Genomic DNA, 22,063 nt, shown 5'->3' with positions numbered 1-22,063 from the left:
GCGCCCCTATTTTATTATTTTCAATGCTATTGCAGATGGAATGGTTTTCTTAATATCATTTTGAGATTTTTCATTGTTAGCATACAGAAATATAATTGGGGTTATTATATTGCTTTTGTATCCTACCACCTTGCTGAGCTATCTTATTATTTCTACCATATATCTTGCAGATTTGTTAGAAGCATGTTTCCTGCAAATAAATACAGTTTCATTTTCAAATCTGTATGTCTTTGTATTTCTTGCTGTATTACACTGGCTGGAACTTTAGTAAAATGTCAAATAGAAGTTTGAGGTGGACATTCTTGCCTCAGTCTCAATCTGTGAAGAGCAGACATAAACAGACACACACACACACACACACCCCTTACTCCATGTCTGTGGCCTATAGTTATTCCCTAACACTTTTTTAAGAATGGACAATTTCAAACACCCAGAAAAGTGGAAAGGATTGTACAAGAATGCCCACACACTCAACTTCCAGGTCCTATCATCATTAAAATTTTGCTGTAAATATTTCTTTTTAACCACGTGACTATCCATCCATCATTTTATTTTCTGGTGCTTTTCAAAGCCAGCAGGACACAGACATCAGCACCCTTTGTTAAAGCACACGGATGCCACTTCAGTCTTAGCACACCCAGATTGCCTGCATTTATCTCTTTCTCTCCCCTTACACACACACACACACACACACACACACACTATAAGCCCTACAGTTAAGAATATTTTCTGTCTGTCAGTTTTTCTTCTCTTCTCCCTCCACCTTTGTTCCCATATGAGTAGCATGCCTGGGTACCGAGTAAATGCTTCAAATCAGTCAAACAAGCAATCCCAAGCGTTTTCTGTCCTCATTCCGGGGGCAGCCTGAGACCCTTCAAGTGCCCGGGGCTCTCATCTGCAGGGGGGAGCTCTCCTGGCACGTGGTGATGGTGGGACACAGACCCGGACACCTCGGCTGCGGCGGGGCCTCCTTGCGCTGCTCTCTACAGGGATGGGGCAAAAGGGAGGACAGACTCCCATCAGCAAAGAAGGGCCTTGCTTTGTGCAGTGAGCTCGGAGAGCGCCGCCGACAGCTGCAAAGCTCCATGCACTGGCCGCCATCGTGACGTGCTCATCTGCAGAGCCTCAGAGCCAGCAGCTCCTGGGAGGCCGTCCGCGTGCCCTCGGGTTGGCTGCACCACGGAGAACGCGGCGCAGGAGCGCCACCCGTCAAGGTCTATGACTGCTGGCCGGCGGGAGGCCACGGGGGTGCTTCTTCCTGCTGCGGCGCCCCCACGCTGGGCCACTGCGTTCCCGAGTCTGTGGGCGCAGCAGAGCTCAGTTACAAACGGACAAAGTGACCTGCCTTGGAGACCACGGCATCGTCACTTGGTGCTCATTCCTTGCAGCAACTGTAGGAAACGGAGGATGGTCCTTGATTACCCAAGGAGGTCCAATGCAATCACACGAATCCTTAAAAACTGAGAAATGAGGAAAAGGAGGAAGTCCGAGAGATCTAAAATACGAGGAGACCAGACCCACCATTACCGACTTAGAGACAGAAGGGCCACGTGGCAAGAGCGGGAAAGCAACCGCTGCCTCGGCATTCTCAATCTGCCCGGAAGCAGACTCGTCCCCATAACCTCCAGAAGGGAGGGCTGACCCGTAAGCCGTGACTGCTGCCTTGGGAGGCGCCAGGCAGGGACCCAGCTGAGCTTGCCAGGCACGCGACCCACAAGTGCTTTCAGACGAGTCTTAGTTCAAGCCACTATATTTGTGGGAATTTGCCACATAGCAATAGAACATAAATACAAGCCACTTGATGGACATTAGCTGAGCAGAGCACCTGTAGAATTAGGCAAGCAGTTATCTTCACACGTGTCATCCTACTTTCGCAGCAGATTAACGGTCCAGAGGAAATACCTCCAATAAATTGGTCTGATAACTACTATTAGAGAGAAGCACCTTAGAGAGTCCGACACGAAGTTCTCCCCTAAAATATACCAGTGATTTACATCATGGAACTCCACAGGCACTTACTGAGTGGATTTTTCTTTTGGGGGGTGGGCGGAGTGCCACATGATTTAAACATATTCTTTGATCTCTAGGAGCTGACATTCTGACAGTGGGCTTTGCCTAACATGTAAGGCTGTGAGTGTCCAGGTCAAACTAGGGACACTTCTGCAGGAAAGAGAGGCCACTGTGACAGACGGCCCGGTGCATTGAGAGGGCTTGTCTCTCAACACAATCGACCTTTCAATACAAAGGTTAGCAGCTCACTTTCCAGTTGGAGAAGGGAACACTATAGTGATTGAAAATAAGAAATAACATTCCAGAAATGAGGAATATGGTCCCTCCCAAAGATGAAATAACTTATATTCATAAAAATTATGGTTCTTTTTCTTTTAACTATGTCCACAACGTATGGAATTTTTTAAAGTTTATTTATTTATTTTGACAGAGAGAGACCTTGGGGAGAAGGGGCAGAGAGAGAGGCAGAGAGAATCCCAAGCAGGCTCACTGCTGCCAGCACAGAGCCCAACGTGGGGCTCAAAGCTACAAACCGTGAGATCATGACCTCAGTAGAAACCAAGTGTCCCATGCTTAACCGCCTGAGCCACCCAGTGGCACCACAATATATGGAATTTTTAAAAGGGGCTGAAGAGTTGAACAATGTGATTACAATTTTATAAAAACAAAGCACCGTGAGTATAACTCACAAAATAATACAAAAACGGAACTTGGAAGACAGTCCTCGGAGCGCCAGCAGTGACTGCAGCGCGTGGGGCGGCCAGCGACTTTGGGTCCCCAGTTCCTGCGCGGCGTCCACACCGACTGCCCGAAAACGGGGTTAGTCTCGGTTGCTTCTAGAGGCGGCTGGCCCCCAGGCCGGACAGGGTGAGGGGAATGTGCTCAGATTGTACCTGGACCGCAGTGAGGCGATGCTTCAAGTGAAACTCCCAAACGACCCGGGTTTTCCCAGAAGCATGGCCACCGGTGTCTAAGGAAACAAATGCAGAAGGAACGAGCGGATTCTTTGGAGGGATTCCCGCTCCTCCGTCGCGAGCCGGCACCGGCCCTGCGACCCGCCCCGCTCCGCCGGAACATGGGAGTCGCCCCCACCCGTTTCTGCGAGGACCGAGCTTCCGAGAGCACCACCGAACTGCGGCACTTCCGGCCCGCTCCCCCGGGGGAGACCGACTTCCGGGGCAGTTTCAGGGCGTGGAGCTGAGACCTTGCGGCTCCGCTCGCTCCCGCCTCTAGGGAATGTTTATTGTAACTCCACTTCGAACTCCGCCTTTCTCAGAACTGCACGAGAACTATTTTAAAATTTACACAGAAACTAAAAACGTGGAGGAATTGTCAACTATGAAAACTAAAGAATGCCGAGGGCGTTCCCCTGCCGGACGTTCAGGGCGAGGCGCGGCCGGAAGAGGGTCTCCCGGGGGAGCCCGGGGCACCAGGTCCTGGGCGAAGTGCGGCGCTGGCTCAGGGCGACATAACGACCTTAGCCCCTGTCTCCGTGAACACGCAAACAAATTCAGGTCGGCTTGGAAATCAAAATGCAAAGCGAATAAAACTGGTGAAAACACTAGCAAAGAATGTGAATATTTGTATAACCTTGGAGTCACGAAGACTTTTTAAAGCAAGACTATTGAGAGCATATAGTATTTGTCAGACAGATAAAACAACTTTAGTAAGCTTACACATTTACCTACGGGCAGATGGACTCAGGTCGTCATCTGCTTGCTGTGGGCGATAAAAATTCACAAAGTGAAAAAGCTGCTGACACGGGGCTTAGTCTTAGACACAATTCAAGTCAGTTATTAGTTAATTTTGAGTAATGGTGCCTCAGAGTCTCCTGGGTCCTAGGAAAGGATCTCCCTGGGGGATAGCACCCCTGTCACATGAATACCTGTGTCTTCACTTCTAATAGTTAAGAAACTGGAAGTGGGATTGCTGACTTCAACGGTGAGTATACATTTCACTTTTTAAGAAAATACCACACTGCTTATCAAAGTGATATAATTTGGTATCTGCACTAGTAACGTAGGAGCCTTTCGATCTACGGCTTCACCAACACTTTTTATTGTTGGTTCTTTTGATTATAGCCATTCTAATGGGTGTGTAATGGTACCTTACTGTGGTTTTGTGTTTTCTTAATGGTAAATGATGTCGATGTGCTTATCTGCCACCATGGATCCTCCTTGGTGAACAGTTGGTTCAAATCTTTTGCCCATTTAAAAAGTTAAAACACTGGGTCATTTTTCTTATAATGGAATTTTGAATTCTTTATATATTCTGGACACAAGTATATGATTTGCATATATTTCTGCCTTTGGCTTATGTTTTCATTTTCTTAATGGCACCCGTTTGAAAAGCAAATGTTTTTAATTTTGGTGAGAAGCAGCTGCATTAATATATGGGCCTAAAAGGAGTCAGCCCTGCCGGCTTGATTCTGTGGACAGTGAACGTACAAATCCTCCCACACACCAAACACACATGTACTGCGCTGCACACACACACCATGTACACATGCACACATACACATGCACTCAGTCACACACATGCACTCAGTCACATACACGCACTGTATCTCACACTAAACACACACACACAAAACCACACACACACATGCACTGCATCACATACTGTGCACACGCAACCACACACATGTGCATCACATTATATACATGCACTCACGTGCAAACATGCACTGCATCTCACACCAAACACACGCACACGCACACACACCGCATCACACACACCTGCACTGCATCACACAACGCGCGCACACACACACACGGAATCAGAGGATTGTGCCAACACAGAAGCAAAGGACTGTGTTTGAGAAGTCCCAGCTGCAAGGTGACACTGGGCGCTGCCCCAGGCCCGGATAGCACAGATGGTGAAGCAGAGGGGCACCCGCTACCTGTGGCATGCTTATTTTGAAGGACAGCTCTTTCCTCCCTGCTGGAACTTTTGGAGTCTCTTGACAGCGGTTCTGTGTCACATACTCATACGTGCTCAACTTCTTGAACACTAGAGAGGAGAAAGGCGGAAATGGGCAGTTACAATCACGCAAGCGGGCAGAGTGGCCCACAGGCCACAACGCGGTCTTCCGGGGCTTCCCCCCAGGGTGCCGGCAGCTGCCTCCTAACCCGGGGCGCCGGGAGGCTGCTGCATGGCCACCCTGGGGCCCACCTGGCCTGTGGGAGGCAAGCGGTAGCTCGTCACAGCCCCAAGGCTGCTGGCGCCCCGTCCCAGGAACAGCCGCCCTGCAGCCTTCCAGGCCCGCAAAGCCAGCGTGGACCCGGACACTGGCTCCGGCACTGTGGCAGAAGCACCCCAGGTCACTGAAAGGACATCTGAGACCCGGGTCTGTCAACAGACAGCACCGTCCACGAAACGGGTTCTGTGCCTGCTTCAGCAGAGGCACCAATCCTCCCACTTCTCTTTCCCTAAAACCGACACGAGGACAGATGGCTTCTAATTATTTCTGGAAAGGGAGAAGGGCCGCCCACAGAAGCCTATTTGCAGCTGGAGGAGCAGACGGAGGGTGGGCTGCCCCCACACCCGCGTGGAGCCCGTTCCCTTCCCTGGGTGGTGTGTACAAGTGCGTCTGTCTGTTTGCTCTGGCTTCCTGCTGAACTCCACCTGGCTTTTACTGGTCCTCCCACCTCCCCCAGAACCTGAGTCAGGGCGTCATTTGCGCCTGGCCACACGCTCGCGAAAACACTCGTTCTCTCGCAGGGATTGCAGGGATGGCTGCCATCGCCATCGGGTGGCAAGTACACACTGTGTGTTCCCCAGAGCTCACACTCGTCCTGAGTTTTGTGTAAACACCTTCATCTGACAGTAGCGAGAGGAGATGTGGCTGGGGAGGGAGGCCAGAGTGCGGCGTGCACCAAATGAGCGTCTGCCATGTCCCCCCGCCGCGGCGACACTAGGCGCCAGCACAGCAGCCGGGGCCGCTGGTCTCTGGGATGCTCTGTCCCCCCGCTTGTGTGGAGGCGGCTTTCCCCACACTCCTGCTGCTGGCACCCCGACATCTGTGTGTCTTCCTGGGAGGTCTTGCCCTCACCAACGCTGCACTCCGCTCGTGCTGCAGCCTCGTCAGGATGTCCTTCCCCCAAACTTCGCCGTGGGGCGTCCAGCTGCCCATGGCTTCCGACAGGCCCCCCAGCAGCCCCTACCCCCCACCTCAGGGTATTTGCGTCACACCATCCCTTGGAGAGTGGGTGGCCCCAGCGCCTTGCACAAGAGGTGAGGGGCGTCACTTCCATGACTGGGCTACAAAAGGCCGGCTGCCCCCTCGTGCTGGAGTGTCCTGGTGGGAAGAGGCACCGGCCAACAACTCACGGGGAACTGAGGCCAGGAACTGGCCTGCCAACACCCTGGCGTTGATCCTAAACGTGGGTCCCGGTCGGATGAGACCACAGCCCTCCTCACACCTGGCGGAAGCCTTGTGGCCGAGCAGGGCCAATGGACCCAGCTAAGCTATGCTGAACCCATGACCCACAGAGACTGCAAGGTGATAACTCTGTTACTTCAAGCAGGGTAAGTTTACTGTAACAATAGCTAGTAATCCAACTTTTTCTGGAAGTCTGTGTTTTGCTGTCCAGATACCCTGTAAACAGCACCTTGAGCCATAAGCTCCGACCCCCACAGTGAGTGTGGCACCACCACCCTCCCTGTTGCTTGGGTTGGGGCCCTCTGGTCCCTCTCCCATTGGCCATCTGTCCCGCGGGCCTATTCTCCAGTCTCACATCCATCTGTCCTGAGTGGCCGCAGTGGACTTCTGGACCTGCCCAGCTTGCCACCTGCCGGCTGTCATGTAGGCTGCAGCTGGGGCACTGTCCCCAAATGCACCCTTGTCCCCATTGGCCAGTGCGTGGAAGCTTTAGGCTAAGGGCCTGGGCTGACCCACCGCTGGCTCTGGGTGCTGATTCTGGCCCTGGCTCTGCTGAGGACACTCCCTGTGCCAGACCTGCTCCGGCAGCCACATAGGGCCCCCGCTGCCACCTTCTCCCTTGCAGAGGCCACAGAGAGAAGTCATGCCCTCCCCTGGGCCACGGCATAGTGGAGCCTGCTGCACGCAGTGCCGCGTGGACTCCAGGAAATGGCCGGTGTCCCTGCAGCGAGCTGGGTCAGCAGGTACCCTGTCGCTGGCTCACTATTTCTCATTGTTAGGACTTGGTGCTTCTCTAAATCCCCTGTTCTTTTTTTAATGGTGCCTGTTCCTGCCTCACACGTTCTGCTCCCTTATCTAACTTACTCCTAGGCCCTCTCGTGTCCTCTGCAGGCCTCAGAGCAGAATGAGCCCTGCTGTCCCTCTAGGGGTGTCTCTTCCTGTGATTTGTCTGATGTGCTCGTTTCTAGCAGGGGCCAGCAGACCTTGTCTTGGGCCATGTTGGAACGCAAGGGACAAAGACTGGAGTGGGGGTCAGGACACATACTTAAGAAGAGGTGGAAGATGAGCAGGTGTCCAAGTAGCAGGAGGCTGAGGGCGGACAGCAGCAGGACGAACACCCCAATGCCCAGGACCACCAGGGTCTTCGTCTTTACAGGGAAGGAAGGAAGGAACAGCAGCCAAGTGTCCTTGGAGACATCTGCGGAGGCAAGGGAGACGCGCATGCCTCCAGCACCTGGGGCATGGCCAGCCCCTCCTTGGGAGGTGGGGGAGGGTGAGCAGCCCGAGGGAGCCCCTCCCCCACCCCAGTGTGTGCCCTACCTCGCCCCGGGGCCCTTGCAGCCCCGACTGAGGTGGGTGTCGCAGCCCCACTTTACGGGTCTGGAAGGTGAGGCTGGGAGAGGATAACTAAGGGTCCGGGTCACAGAGCCTGACCCCCTGCCTGGCCGAACCCCCACCCTGTCCCGAGGGCCATGCCACTGTGCCAGGCCCTCCCCGTTCTCAGTCAGCCGCCCTCACAGGGAACTGCAAGGCAGTAGCCAGCGCCTTGGGACATTTCCAGGATGTGGTCCTCTGGGCCCCGAGGGCTGCCGACACTTCCAAACTTAAGTGTGAGGAAAGCACTGAGGAATCTGCAGGCAGGCCCATGGAGATGGAATCCAGCTGAAACGCTCTCATCCCACCACAGGGTCTGGGAGGTACTGATTCCGGTCCCTCATGTGGCATGGAAAGTGGCCACCAGGCCCGCTGTGCGCCTCGGGGGCTGCAGCGCAGTGTGCATGAGCCCGGGTGTGCCATGGGGTGGCCGGCCACATGCTTGTCCCCTCAGCCGTGATGTCTTGATGATTCCCACCAATGAGAGCAAAGTGCCCCAGGGAACTGGCGGGTAAGCAGCCCCATGGAATCTCCTGGAACAGCAAACCCAGGAGATCGCCTCGGTCATCAGGCAATCATGTGCAGCACATCCACAATGGTTCCGGGGCCAGCAAGTTCCCAGAGAGAAGCACCTTCGGAGACCAGGCTGCCCTCTGTCCTGCCAGCGTGTGGCAGCGAGGGCCCAGCCGACGCCCACATTGGGAGGAAGTAAGGACACGTGCCATGGAACTCGGGTGCGCTGAGGCTGCCCCTTACCACGTGCGAGCCACATTTCAGCGCGTGTTGGGGCAATGAGAGGCCCCGTGGCCGGGAGGACCTTTGCGGGGAAGCCCCAGTGCCCACCGGTGACTGTTCTGAGGCGGCGGTCACCGGCCAGCCCTTCTGCTCAGGCCGCGTGTGGAGACTGTCAGGAAGGATGGCAGGCGGAGGCCTCCAGCTGGCTGCGTGCAGAGCGCAGGCGGCTCTTCCCGCTGAGCAGGGCCGGGTCTCGCCGAGACCCCACTGTTCCCTTTTACCATGGAAATCACCAGGATGCACTCCGGAGCAGGTGCAGGTCAGATGGCCCATCCCACGAGGGCTCATCCAGCCCAGGTGCAGTGCGGGCCTGGGGGTGAAGGTGCACAGGGCATGGTGCCCCTCCAGGAAGAGGGCATGGCCATGACGTGCTCCGGAGAGAGGCCTGGACTGAGAAAGGAAGCTTTGCTCTGCACCCTGAGGGCTGAGATCCCCAAACACTCAGGACAGACACACGAGGTGCTCCGCTTGGGGTCCTCCCTGCATCAGTGTCCAGGGCTGCTGTGACCGATGGCCATAGACCAGGCAGTTTCAACAGCAGAGATGAAGCCCCGATGTCAGGCTGTTGCAGGGCCCGTCTCCCTCCAAGGCCACGGGGGAGGATCTATCCTTGGATCTTCCAGCTTCTGGGGCTCCAGGCACCCCTGGGCTTGTGCCCATGTCCCCCCAGTCTCTTATAAGGATGTTTTCACTGGATCCAGGACCCCACACATTGCCGGGTAACCCATGATCATCTCAGGATCCTTAATCACATTTGGGAGGACCCTCTCTCCAAATAAGGTCACGGTCACAGGCCCGGAGGGTGGGCAGTGGTGGGCAGACCTTTGAGGCACATGTGTTCCCAAGGCCAGGCTCCTGGAGCCGCTCAGCAGACACCTGCAGCCACACACCACCCGGCACCTTCCCCAGGCAGCCCTGCCCTCCCGCCCCACCCTGCTCCCTGCCAAGACCAACTACTGGGTGATGGGCACCGGGCCCCAAAGCTGCCTTCTGGTGCCTGGGGGGCTGCTGCCCTCCTGCCCGGCCCTGCAGCTCAACCAGCTAGGGGGCGGGCCAGACTGGTTCCCCCCCATAGGGAGAGCTTTCCCCGAAAGACAGCTGGAGGGAGAGGCTACCACCACGAGGGACCCAAGAGAAAGCAACGCCAGAGAGGAGCCCCCCCCCGCCCCCGTACCCTCATAGAGGGGATGAGTGCGCAGCACCTCCGGGTTGACAAAGTACTGGATGAAGACGTACAGCAGGATGGTGATCAGGCAGAGCAGGCTGGCCGAGGCAAAGACCAAGGAGCAGAAGAAATATCTGCGGGGGGCAGAGCCAGACTCAGGGCTGGGCAAGGTGCCCCTGACCCTGAACCCAAGGCCCAGCCTTCTTCCTGCCTGCTGGCACCCGAGCTCCCCAGGGGACGCCCTGAGGGCACCTCCAGTTTCTCTGTCCCCCTCCCACCCCCACGCGGCAGTGAGAAGGGCCCGGCCCGGCTCCCAGGTGGGTACACAGAGGCTCCGAGCAGGTCGGGCCGCCCGCAGCTTCCTCCACATGCCGCCACCGCTCACCAGGGCTCCACCGGGTCGGGGTCGGGACCACCACCCCTGCCCCCCATGTTGCACGGGATCCCGGGTGCTGTGCTTCCATCCAGAGGCATGGAAGCCCAGCAGGTCGGGAAGGCCAGAGGTGCTGGGACAGGCGCCTGGCCGGCCGGCGGCCCATGGTGCATCATCTCCACGCACCCTCCAGGGGCCTGTGCACACTTCTGTGCTCAAGTGATATCTTGTGCTTTGGCATTAGACCAGAATCACTCCTGTCCTCTTGCCTGTGCTCAGGACAGAGAATGATCTAACCATCCAAAAATTAAATTCTGGTCAGCAATTCTTGGAATAAGCTTCTGCTGCAAGGTCTTCCTTTGGGCTTTCTACCGTGGTGATATTTAAGGAAACTGTTTCTTTAGCATTTTCAATCTTCATCAATGTCTTTTCTCCAGCTGAAATTTATCTGACTCCATTATTCTTTTCCAGAACATCTTGAGGTTTGTTTTTGTTTTTTTTAACACATCTTTAGGCAGAGAGCTAAAATGTGAATGTCCTCAAAGGGTCACGTGGATGTGGAGGGCAGCCTGCATTGTGGCCCCTTGTCGAAGGCCCTGGAGGGCACGTGTCCTGTGTGTCCCCGAGCTGCAGGGGGCAGAAGCCTGGCCCCACACCTGGCTCTGGTCCCCGGGGAGCCTGTAATGTGCAGTGCAGCTGTTCCAGCCGACGGGCTCACCCTCAGCAGAAGGCCCTCGGCCATCCGCTGCTGCTGGCACCCGGCCAGAGGCGGCCCTCCCGGCAGGGTGAGGGCCAAAGCCACTCCAGCTGCACGTTCGGGGCCAGAAACGTCGCTGTCGTCCCTGACTCCCACGTCTGTGGGGCCTCAGCGCCCAGTCCGGGCACTTCCTCTGTGAAGGCATGTCCTCTCAGGAGCTTATCACACTTTGGCAACTGTTTTGGCCAACTCGTCTTCAAATGCAGTCATTTCCTGTTGCTTTCTCTGCCTGACGGTGGAAGGGACAGGAGGGAGTCTGGGACTCCACGTGGACAGGGGTGGCCACGCCCACACGGTGCCCTCACTCACTTCTGTGCACACTCCTTGCTGCTGACACGCCCAGTGGGTAGGAGGGCTCCTGGGGCCCAGCCGTCCCCACCGGGAACTTCTGCAGCCTGTTGTGCCCGGAGGCCACTGTCAGGACCTCGGAACTCCGCCCTGTGTGCCCTTTGGGGCCCGGTCCGCTTGGTCCTCCTCAGTGGCAGGGCCACAAACCCTCGCCCGTCCCCAACGGCTGACCAGACCTCCAGGCCACCAGCCTGTGGCACCAAGGCCTTAAGAGGAGCATCTGGGGGAGAGAAGAAAGCCCTGCTACCGTGAGGAGGCAGCCCCAGCTGGCCTGGGGCTCCTCCTCTGTACGGGAGAGGGCGGCATGGGGGCTCCCAGGCCCCCGATTCTCATTAGACTTTTCTAATCATGACAGCTTTGCATTTCCTTCTGCTCAAAGCAGCAACGCTTTTCAAACCTGAGCAAGTGGAGCATTTCTTGACTGGGCTGCACGGAGCACGGCCCTCCTGGACCAGGCTGCCTGGAGCACAGACCACGACGCTCCATGACCGGGCTGCACGGAGCACAGACCACGACGCTCCATGACCGGGCTGCACGGAGCACAACCCTCCTGGACCGGGCTGCATGGAGCACAGACCACGACGCTCCATGACTGGGCTGCACGGAGCACAGACCACGACGCTCCATGACCGGGCTGCACGGAGCACAGACCACGATGCTCCATGACCGGGCTGCACGGAGCACAACCCTCCTGGACCGGGCTGCCCGGAGCACAGACCACGACGTTCCATGACCGGGCTGCACGGAGAACAGACCACGATGCTCCACGACCGGGCTGCACGGAGCACAACCCTCCTGGACCGGGCTGCCCGGAGCACAGACCACGACGTTCCATGACCGGGCTGCACGGAGAACAGACCACGATGCTCCACGACCGGGCTGCACGGAGCACAACCCTCCTGGACCAGGCTGCACGGAGCATGACGCTCCATGACCGGGCTGCACGGAGCACAACCCTCCTGGACCGGGCTGCATGGAGCACAGACCACGACGCTCCATGACTGGGCTGCACGGAGCACAGACCACGACGCTCCATGACCGGGCTGCACGGAGCACAACCCTCCTGGACCGGGCTGCACGGAGCATGATGCTCCATGACCGGGCTGCACGGAGCACAACCCTCCTGGACCGGGCTGCACGGAGCACAGACCACGATGCTCCATGACCGGGCTGCACGGAGCACAGACCACGACGCTCCATGACCGGGCTGCACGGAGCACAGACCACGACGCTCCATGACCGGGCTGCACGGAGCACAGACCACGACGCTCCATGACCGGGCTGCACGGAGCACAACCCTCCTGGACTGGGCTGCACGGAGCATGATGCTCCATGACCGGGCTACACGGAGCACAAGCCTCCTGGACTGGGCTGCACGGAGCATGACGCTCCGTGACCGGGCTGCACGGAGCACAACCCTCCTGGACCGGGCTGCATGGAGCACAGACCACGACGCTCCATGACTGGGCTGCACGGAGCACAGACCACGACGCTCCATGACCGGGCTGCACGGAGCACAACCCTCCTGGACCGGGCTGCATGGAGCACAGACCACGACGCTCCATGACTGGGCTGCACGGAGCACAGACCACGACGCTCCATGACCGGGCTGCATGGAGCACAGACCACGACGCTCCATGACCGGGCTGCACGGAGCACAACCCTCCTGGACCGGGCTGCCCGGAGCACAGACCACGACGCTCCATGACCGGGCTGCACGGAGCACAACCCTCCTGGACCAGGCTGCCCGGAGCACAGACCACGACGCTCCATGACCGGGCTGCACGGAGCACAACCCTCCTGGACCAGGCTGCCCGGAGCACAGACCACGACGCTCCATGACTGGGCTGCACGGAGCACAACCCTCCTGGACCAGGCTGCCCGGAGCACAGACCACGACGCTCCATGACCGGGCTGCACGGAGCACAGACCACGATGCTCCATGACCGGGCTGCACGGAGCACAACCCTCCTGGACCGGGCTGCCCGGAGCACAGACCACGACGCTCCATGACTGGGCTGCACGGAGCACAACCCTCCTGGACCGGGCTGCCCGGAGCACAGACCACGACGCTCCATGACCGGGCTGCACAGAGAACAGACCACGATGCTCCACGACCGGGCTGCACGGAGCACAACCCTCCTGGACCGGGCTGCACGGAGCATGACGCTCCATGACCGGGCTGCACGGAGCACAACCCTCCTGGACCGGGCTGCATGGAGCACAGACCACGACGCTCCATGACCGGGCTGCACGGAGCACAGACCACAACGCTCCATGACCGGGCTGCACGGAGCACAACCCTCCTGGACTGGGCTGCACAGACCACGACGCTCCATGACCGGGCTGCACGGAGCACAGACCACGACGCTCCATGACCGGGCTGCACGGAGCACAACCCTCCTGGACTGGGCTGCACGGAGCATGACGCTCCGTGACCGGGCTGCACGGAGCACAAGCCTCCTGGACCGGGCTCCGTGACCAGGCTGCACGGAGCACACCTGCTATGAGTAGTGGGTGAGCAGTGGAACCCCTTGCAGCGCCATGAGCCGGCGAAGGCCACTCTGAACTAACCGGGGGAGCCCCTGCGGCTTTCTTGGCCACTCACAGCCTGGGCCCTAGCACGTGGGGTCCTGGCGAAGCCCGTGCGGGACTGAACACCACACCTGCTCCCAGTGCAGCCTTGGCCCACATCCTCTGTGCTCTGACGGCCTCCGGGAGAAAGCGCCCGGGTCCAGGCCAGCGGGCCAAGGACAAGTCAGCTCAGCCTGAGCCCCTCTGGATGGGGCTGGGCCTCCACATTCGGGAGGGGCCCCAGGCCAACACATTTCAGAGCCAGACAAGGAGAACAGAAAGACGCTAAGGACCGCTGTGCTGGGGACAGCATGGGACTCCCCCAACTGCCTGTGGCCCCCACCCTCTTACCCATGAGGCCCCCAGCCTGCAGGACCCCTCTCTCTGGGCCCCCCCCCTCCCCCAGTCCTTTCACCCTCCCCCCTGCCAAGTCCCACCTCCCCCTTCCCTAGCACCCCACCCCTCTCCCCTGCCAAGGACCTCCTCTCCCTCCCCCAGGACCTCACCCCTCCCCACTTCTAGGTCCACCCCCGCCCCCCCCACCACCACCCCAGCCCTGCAATGCCCTTATCCCTCTTCCCTGCTGGGTCTCCCTCTCCCTCCCCCAGGACTCTGCCCCTCCCTCCCGGACCTCCCCCTCCAGCCCCTCACCTGTAATTCCTGCCCCCTACACAGTTGTTAAGCCATTTGCAGTGGTGGTCAAAGTCAGATACACACTTGTTGCAGGCCCTACAGTGTTTAGCCTTCTTGTTCCTAGAAGGAAGAATTCACATGAGCAGCCCGTTAGCAGCATGTGCAGGAGGAAGACAGGGTCAGAAGGGAGAGACAGGTGGCAGGGAAGACCAGGCCCCAGGCGGGTTAGCTTCCCTCAGCCACGCCTGCCACACGGTGCCACCAGCTCCCATCCTGAGCCACAGGCCTCCCTCCCAGGCTGCCTGCTGAGCCTTCAGTGCTCTGACTAGCCCAGGTGGGGTTCCGGTGGGGGGGGGCTGGGACTCATCTGAGCCCCTAGATGGGTGAGGGGTCCTGCGTGTCTCAGGGCCACTGCTGCTCATTCAAGGAAAGCAGCACCAGTCAGCTGCATGGAAACAGAAAGGCCGGGGCAGGACCTGCCTGTGCACAGCACGGGGAGGGGACGGGTCCACACGGCAGGGGCCGCGCCCTCGGGGCTGCCTGCCCCCACACGCTGGGCACTCACACGGTGACCTCACACAGGTGGCAGTATTGGTTCTCGATGACATGTGTGTGTCTGGATGGGTCGAAGGTGGGTACGGGCTCCGAGTAGTTCTTGAGCCGTACGTTGGTTTCAGCAGGATCGATGGAAATTGCAAGCAAGTGGACCACGAAGTGGAAACAGAAAAGCCCACCAGTCACCTGGGCGTGAGTGTGTCAAGGAACGTGCGGCCAGGCCCGGTCAACACGGCGAAGGTGCCTGCTCAAACTAGCAGCAGGACCCTGGAGGCGCCTGCTTGCGGCCTGAGGGTGTGGACCCCATGCTTCACCAAGGCAGCAAGGGAAGGCCCTCGGGGGCCAGCGGCCACCACGCTGGGTGCCGAAGTCGTGGGGGTTCTTTGGGCAGCAGAGATGCTCAGAGCACGTGCGTCGGGGGAAGAAGACAGTGTATCATCAAAAAATGGAGGGGAGCAGGGAGGGCTCACACGGCCAGTCTGCACGGTCTGTCTGGGTCCCGTCTTGTCTCTCCTCGCCCCTAGGCCCCTCTGGCTCTCTGGACCCACTCCCGCCGTGGCACCCAGGGTAAAACCAGTCCCCGGGCTCCCATCCTCCTCCTCCCCTCCGGGACCAACACACTGTCCCCTTGGAAACCAAACAGAAGAGGTGGAAGCCGCCTCCCTGTCAGCCCTGCCCTGCTTCCCAGGACCGGTGCTGAATGGGAGGGTTCAGGGTTTACAGGCTGGGTTCCAGGGTGTGGCAGGGGGAAATGACCCAGCCCGGGAGGCGAGGCCACGGTGCACGGGGTTCTGCCGGGATCTGACAGGGGTGGGGGTTCGGGGCAGGGGGCTGGGGCTACTGCTCAGTCCTGCGGGAAGCCCCCTCGGGGTCCTCCTCAGACCTGCCAGCCGCCTCCGCCTCAGCCTCTGCCTCCACCTCCACCTCCACGGGCCTGGGGCTGACAGGCGGGGTCCTGCCTCCACAATGCTCTAGCCTGAGTGGGAGGCTGCTTCTGGCCCAAATCGCTCATTCCTCCCTCGCCCTCCAGCCTCTAGGCACCACGTGCAGACCCAGGACTCAGGCTGCCAGATGACGGCATGGAGGCAATGGGGACTCAGCCCTGCTGGGGGAGGAGGGCAGGAGGAGGGCAGGCGAGAATGAGCTGAGGGCCATGAGGATCAGCCCAGGAAGCTGGTGCCCAGGCCAGGGGTGAGTGGAAGGGTGGCTGAGAACCAGCCGGGCCCTGGGGGACCTGCACGGGGGCACGAGACTGACCAGATCCCCAGTGCCACATAAGGGATGTGGTGACACCAAGGCCCTTCCTGTGGCCACCGGACCCTGCGGGGCTGGGTAAGGCCTGAGCCTCCCCTGCTCTGCTGTTCCATTCAGGGTATGGGGCCGCGGCCAGGTGGTCAGGGGCCCGGTCAGGCTTTGCCATCACAGCTGGAGACACCAACACAGTGCTGGCACACGGTCTCCCTGCACCTGCTCCCTGAAGCCTGAGGCGCTGGCTGGAGGCAAGCACTGTTTGTGTGGTTACTGGGGCAGCGGGAGCAGGTCCTGAGCACAGGGGTCCGGCCCAGGACAAGAGGTGCGGCAGGAAGGCCCCTTCCTCTGTCGCATCAGAAATAGGCAGGCAAGGTGTGGGGGAGGGACTGAGGCGTTGGGGCCCTTGGAGACAGTGTAGGGGCAGCGTGGCCTGCACTCTAGCCTCAAACTGGAGGCAGCGAGGCCCCTGACCTGAGCCTGATTTTCCCCTCCTGTCCCAACCCTGCAGGTGCCGTGGCCAGGCCACTACCAGAACGTGTCCCCCAGGAACAGAGGGGCAGCCCCCCGCCATGTGGTAGGCAAGCCCCCTTAAGCACGAACACAGGTTCAGGCAGGTCACCCGTGGGAGTGACACGGGTGAGCAAAAGGCCACCGCGTTTTGCCTGGCCATTCACTCCGTAGCCACTTGGCTGAGAAGTGTCAGCAGGTGGGCACCACACCAAAGTTCTGCCCCCACATTCAGATGCCCGGGTTATGGGTGTCTCTCAGGCTGCAGAGAATAACAAAAAGTAAAAGGCACAGGGTAGGAGGTCTCCAGCGGCAGAAGGCCAGGCCCTGCCCTCGAGGCCCCATCCCCTTAGCGACAATCTGTGTTTGGTAAACACACAGCTCCGCCAGCCCAGGACACACGCCCTCCCGACCGACCTTCCTTTCGGGTCCTTCCGGTTCTGCGGCAGGAAGGGGTGAGGCGCCCCCCAGAGCTCCCACCATCCCCCACCAGCCCTGCAGTCACTGAGGCTAACCTAACCAGGGGTTTCGCCTGGCCACGGCGCAGGCTCCTGGACTTAAGACGGGTCACGTCAGAGGCCAGTCCCTCAGCACAGGGACCCTCCGGGGCCCTTCGCAGGGGCAGGGCTGTGGGGGAAGCTGGCCGCTGAGGTCAGCGGGGAACCAGGGGTCCGCCTCCTCTGCTGTGTCTTCTGGAGGTGCAACCCAGACCCTGCCCTCCCTCCTGGGGCAGCAGTCCCTGCAGCGCCGAACGACGCTGGCGCCCCCCGGTGGCCAAGCGCTGCGGAGCCTGAGGGGAAAGGAAGCCAGCCAGAACCTGGGACTCAGGCCAGCCAGGGGCTCCTGGGAGAAAGGGTGTGCAAGTGAGCTCGGGGCGCCCTCTGGGCCCGAAAGCAGGTGAGTTCTCAGAGTGCTCCCTGGACAGAGAACACGAGGCAGCTCGAGAAGGCCCCAGAACAGGCTGAGCCACAGCGAAGGGAGAAGGGAGACAACGGATTAGAACCCAGAACGCAAACAAACCCACAGTCAGGGACGGAGGTTAGGATACAGATAGAGGGGCAGCTGGAGGCAGCAAGGAGGCCAGGAAGTGGCCCTCCCCGGAGCTGGCCCCTGCCGACACTAAGGGCTTCTGTTCCCAGAACGAGAGAGGGCTCCCTCTCAGAACTGGGAGACGTTTCGCTGTGGTGTGAGTCCCAGCGAGAGTGCCATTCTGACCAGGAAGTCGTGGGTCGGGCACTGCTGGCCTTCGTGCTGGGACAGAGAGAGGAGACCCCTCGCCACATGCAAAGCGTGAACTGTGCCTGGATTCTGAATTTAAAAAACCCAACAAAGCAGGTTTTGGGGACCAGTGGAGAAATCTACAAGGCTGGCCGACTTCTGCCCATCCTCTTGTGTGTGAAAGACACAAGTTATACGGGGTGATGTGGGGCGTGGGATGTTGGCTTTGCAGGCCCCACCTAGCGTCGCCAACCCTGGGCCACAGGCCTAGAAGCGGGGCAGCTGCATCCGGACACACAGGACCCACATTCCCAGCTCTGTGCCGCTGGATCAGACACCCTGAGGGCCCCACAGGGGGAGGCCGGCCAGATCGGGGGCTGCGTGGCCCTGGGGGGGCAGCAGGCTTGCACATCAGGCCATGGGGGACGCCCAGGCTCACTGGTGGGGTGGGCCAGCGGTGGCCCCCGGAGCACGGATGCGCTGGCGGAACTGAGGTCCGTCACCCACAGAGTGAGGTGTGAGGAGGGGGCAAGGCTGGCGATGCCCGCCTGGCCGGGGGAGGAGCACTCGACTGCACCTGCCACGCTCCACCATGGGGCCTGCGCGCCAACCCCAAGTGCGTCCCCGACGCCCGCCCACCTGGCCTGAAGCCTACTCTGGTGACACGTCTGGAGCCTCCTTTCAAGGCCACCACGGGGTTCACAGTCCCCACTGTGGCCTATGTGGCTCCTAACAGCCGGCGGGTTTTCTCTCTGGCCTCGGCCACTCCAGGCCCAGCCAACACCCGCCACCAGACTCACCTGTCGCAAGAGGGACACGGCTATAATCGGTGTCTTCCTCGCACCCCTGGCGTGGCTCCCCCGCCAGCCAGCCTGACCCAGCCCACTGCAGACCTGCAGACAAGTGGGGCCCGCACGGGGCACCCCAGACCCTGAGAACGAACGCCATGTGAATCCCTGGGACTCAGCCTTCAGTTTCTGAGCCAGCCCCGCGACCCCTCTGCGACCCTTTCCTGTCGTCCAGGCTGCCTGCCTCACCCCAAAGCCCCTCCAGCCCTGGCCCCCAGGCGGGCTCTCCCTGCACTGCCGGCAGGCAAGCAGCAGACACTCTGTGCTTTTAGCCCCGGCCCCAAGCCAGGGAGCCACAGCGAGAACGAACGTAAGGTTTCAGGCAGCGTGGCCGTGGCGGGTGTCTGGGGTGAAGGGGAGGAGCGGGGTCGCAGAACAGGGGTCGCAGCGGGGGCTGGTAGGCGTAGCAGGGTCCCGAGCCAGATCTGGGGCAGGGCCCGCGGGGAGCCTCCCTGGGACAGCAGGCGCTGCTCCCACAGCGAAGGATACACCATAGATGACCAAGTTCCAGTTAGGCGGCAGCAAGGGGACGAAGATACCGAAGTTGGCGAAGGCCAAGATGAACAGCGTGGTCCAGGCCACCGCCTGGAAGGTGTGCAGGGGCCACGACCAGCCATTCACTCTGGACCAGCGGCGGGGCGAGGCCTGCTTCCTGCTGGCTTCCCGCAGGGCCCCTCTCTGGCTCCGGCCGCACAGATCCATCTGCAAGACGGGAGGAGGGTCACTCCTACCCCCAGGGAAACCGAGGAAAAGACTGCAGGAAAAGCAGACCCTGTGACAACGCGACACTTTTGTGTGCCGAAATCCTCAGGGAATCTTCCGCAAGTTTCCCTTGAGGACAGAACAAGAGACCATGTTCCTGCTGCAGAACAAAGGCCTGCTGACCAAGGGGCTTCTGGGGTCTCTGGGCACTCTGGGGACACCCAGGTCGAGCTGAGGGGCTGGGAGGGAGCCGTGGCCACTTCTGGCCAGGTGTCCGGCTGTTGGAGAAGGTGAGCCGCATCACAGCCGCCCCTGGCAGAGCCGAGGGTCCTGGGGACTTTGCCTCATGAGGGCGGATTTCTGCCACTCTTCTCGGGGTGTGGGGCCAGGCAGGGCTTACCTGATCAGTGAGACCCCTGGGGGACCACAGCGACCATCCCACATGGACGGCGAGGCCAGCGCCCCGGGGGTTGGAGCACAGAAAGGCGCCGTGTTACGAGCGACACGATTCCTGCGCGAAAACAACATTTGGATGGAAGTACCGGCCAATGGGAAGGATGCTTCTGAAAACCAAACCCCACTAATGGGGAGGTGGGCTCTAGGGCGTAACCGCAGACCTCGGCCCAGGGAGGTGAAGCAGGCACGTGGGAGAAACCGGAAGTGCCGTGGAGGATGGCAGTGGAGACGGCACTCATCTTGCCGAAGGGGCGACGGGGTGCGGACGGGACACGAGGGCACAGGGAAGGCACGGGAGGGCGCACGTCGGCCCAGGAGCCCGTGGAAGGCAAGGGTGGGCCGCATCCTACGGGGCTTCCCAGGACAGAAATGGCGTCACTGACGTGTGGAAACCCTGAGGTTGCAGCTGGCATTGGATCTGGCAACACTTGAAGCAGAGCGCGTTTTCAAGCTCTGAGGCTACCTTGAACCCCAGCAGAGACAGCCCAAGTGTCACGGGGACATGGGACTGAGAGTGCACGCGTGGGGGCACCGCAGCAGCACTCCTCGGAGGCCCCCCGGAAGCTTCCCTGCAGCCGACCTCAAAGTGGCACCAAGAGCAACACTCCACGGGGGGCGAGCGCAGCCTCGGTCCCCGGGGCAGGACCACAGCGGCCTGAGTGTGAGGTCACCACCACGCACGCGGCCCAAGCAGCCGCGGCGGGAGGTGCCCACTTCCCGTCACCGGGAGGGGCTGCGGCCGGTACCGCCAGTCACGTGGGCGCTGGTGAGCCGGGGGGGGGGGGGGGTCTGGAGAGAGCAGCTGCACGTGGTACCAGGGGCCTCACCCCGGGCCCCCTGGCGGGGCAGGTGCTCGGCTCGAACACCCCCTTGGATCCTCCGGTTCGGTTTCTCACTCTCAGAAGATTCCAGCAGTTCTCACCAGGACAAATACACAGTTACCAACAAACGCACGGGCTCCTGACTCCTGCCGGGACCAGACGGCACAGTTAACGTGGGCTCCGCGTGTGCACGAGACACCCGTGCGGACACGTCCATCCACACGCTCACACAACACACACGGAACACACCGCACATACCACATACGTGGCAGACCACACACACGCGCCACAGAGCACACATACACGTGGAACACACGCACCAGAGACATACACAGGCACCCCACGTACAGCACGCACACAAGACACACACACGACACAGACATACACCACACACACACACACTCACTCACAGCTTAGGCACACAAGATTTCTCGGCTCACTTCTCGTTCCTGGCCTTTCTCGTGCTATTTCCTCAGCCTGGAGCCACGTCGTCCCCCCCACCCCCTCCGCTAATGGCCATCTCTTGCCTTTGGAGCCTGTGCTGGCGTCACTCCCTAGACGACCTCCTAACCACCCCCCCCCCCCACCAGATCTGAGCCAGGCCCCCGTCCACTCCTTCCGCAAATGCCGGGACTGGTCCTCCGGATTCAGGCCGCAGGAAGGAAACCTAACGATCTCCCTCTTGGGCAGACTCGGTGGGGCCTGGGTCCCTTCTTAGCCCAAGCTCAGTTCCTGACGTTCGTTTTTCGTCATTCCTAAGGGCTTAGTCCAGGCTTTGGTGTGAGACGTGTTGGAGCCGCAATGCTCCCACAAGGCCATCGTCACCTCCACGTCCCCAACACAAACATGGCCGACTCACAGAAGCTTCGAGCAGAGGCTGCTGCGCTGGCCCAGTGTGACTGTGGACGGTGACCCTGCCCCCTGCCAGACAGACACCGTCACACCATGCTCTCCGAACAGGGCGTCCTGGGCGCACCTGTGTGTTTGTGATATCACAGCCTGGCAAACGTGACCTTCTGAAACCCGACACAGGTCCTGACAGCCCCCGAATCATTGTTTCATCCTGTGTCCTGCTTGGGGATGCGCACAGGTTACGCTTCTGCGTTCTCTGGTCACAGTAGAAGCAGGAGACACCTACCCGGCTGGGAGACAGAACCCGCTCCACTTCCTTCCTGGTCAACAGTCCAGGCAGGACCGAGGATCACGGGCTCACTCGGCCCAGGTCTGAGAAACAACAAAGGCCCGGTTGCCGTGGCAATGACGGAGCCCAAGGCGCCTCATAAAGCCAGGGC

General features: G+C 60.0%; 1 protein-coding gene and 1 long non-coding RNA gene across 3 annotated transcripts; one reads left to right on the top strand and one right to left on the bottom strand.

Annotated features, from left to right (window-relative positions):
- Window positions 1-7: 7 nt before the first annotated feature.
- Window positions 8-20,575, bottom strand: LOC123579364 (palmitoyltransferase ZDHHC11-like). Its single transcript, XM_045443308.1, has 8 exons — window positions 19,895-20,575; window positions 19,282-19,494; window positions 14,979-15,154; window positions 14,432-14,533; window positions 9,738-9,862; window positions 7,440-7,592; window positions 4,913-5,022; window positions 8-983 (listed from the first exon to the last, which is right to left on the bottom strand). Exons 2-8 carry the CDS (start codon window positions 19,492-19,494, stop codon window positions 849-851), a joined length of 1,014 nt encoding a protein of 337 aa, XP_045299264.1. The 5' UTR covers window positions 19,895-20,575; the 3' UTR covers window positions 8-848.
- On the top strand, window positions 2,973-11,607 carry LOC123579377. 2 transcript variants are annotated; one of them, XR_006702731.1, is made up of 2 exons: window positions 2,973-3,951; window positions 11,562-11,607. It is a non-coding gene; the product is annotated as an uncharacterized LOC123579377 (long non-coding RNA). The 2 variants fall into 2 exon arrangements; XR_006702732.1 differs by lacking the exon at window positions 11,562-11,607 and adding an exon at window positions 5,734-6,585.
- Window positions 20,576-22,063: the final 1,488 nt, after the last annotated feature.

This window comes from Leopardus geoffroyi, chromosome A1 (assembly GCF_018350155.1).
Source record: "Leopardus geoffroyi isolate Oge1 chromosome A1, O.geoffroyi_Oge1_pat1.0, whole genome shotgun sequence".
In the NCBI taxonomy this organism is placed as follows: Eukaryota; Metazoa; Chordata; class Mammalia; order Carnivora; family Felidae; genus Leopardus; species Leopardus geoffroyi.
The sequence above is the reverse complement of the archived record's forward strand: the minus strand, read 5'-3'. Positions and strand labels throughout refer to the sequence as shown.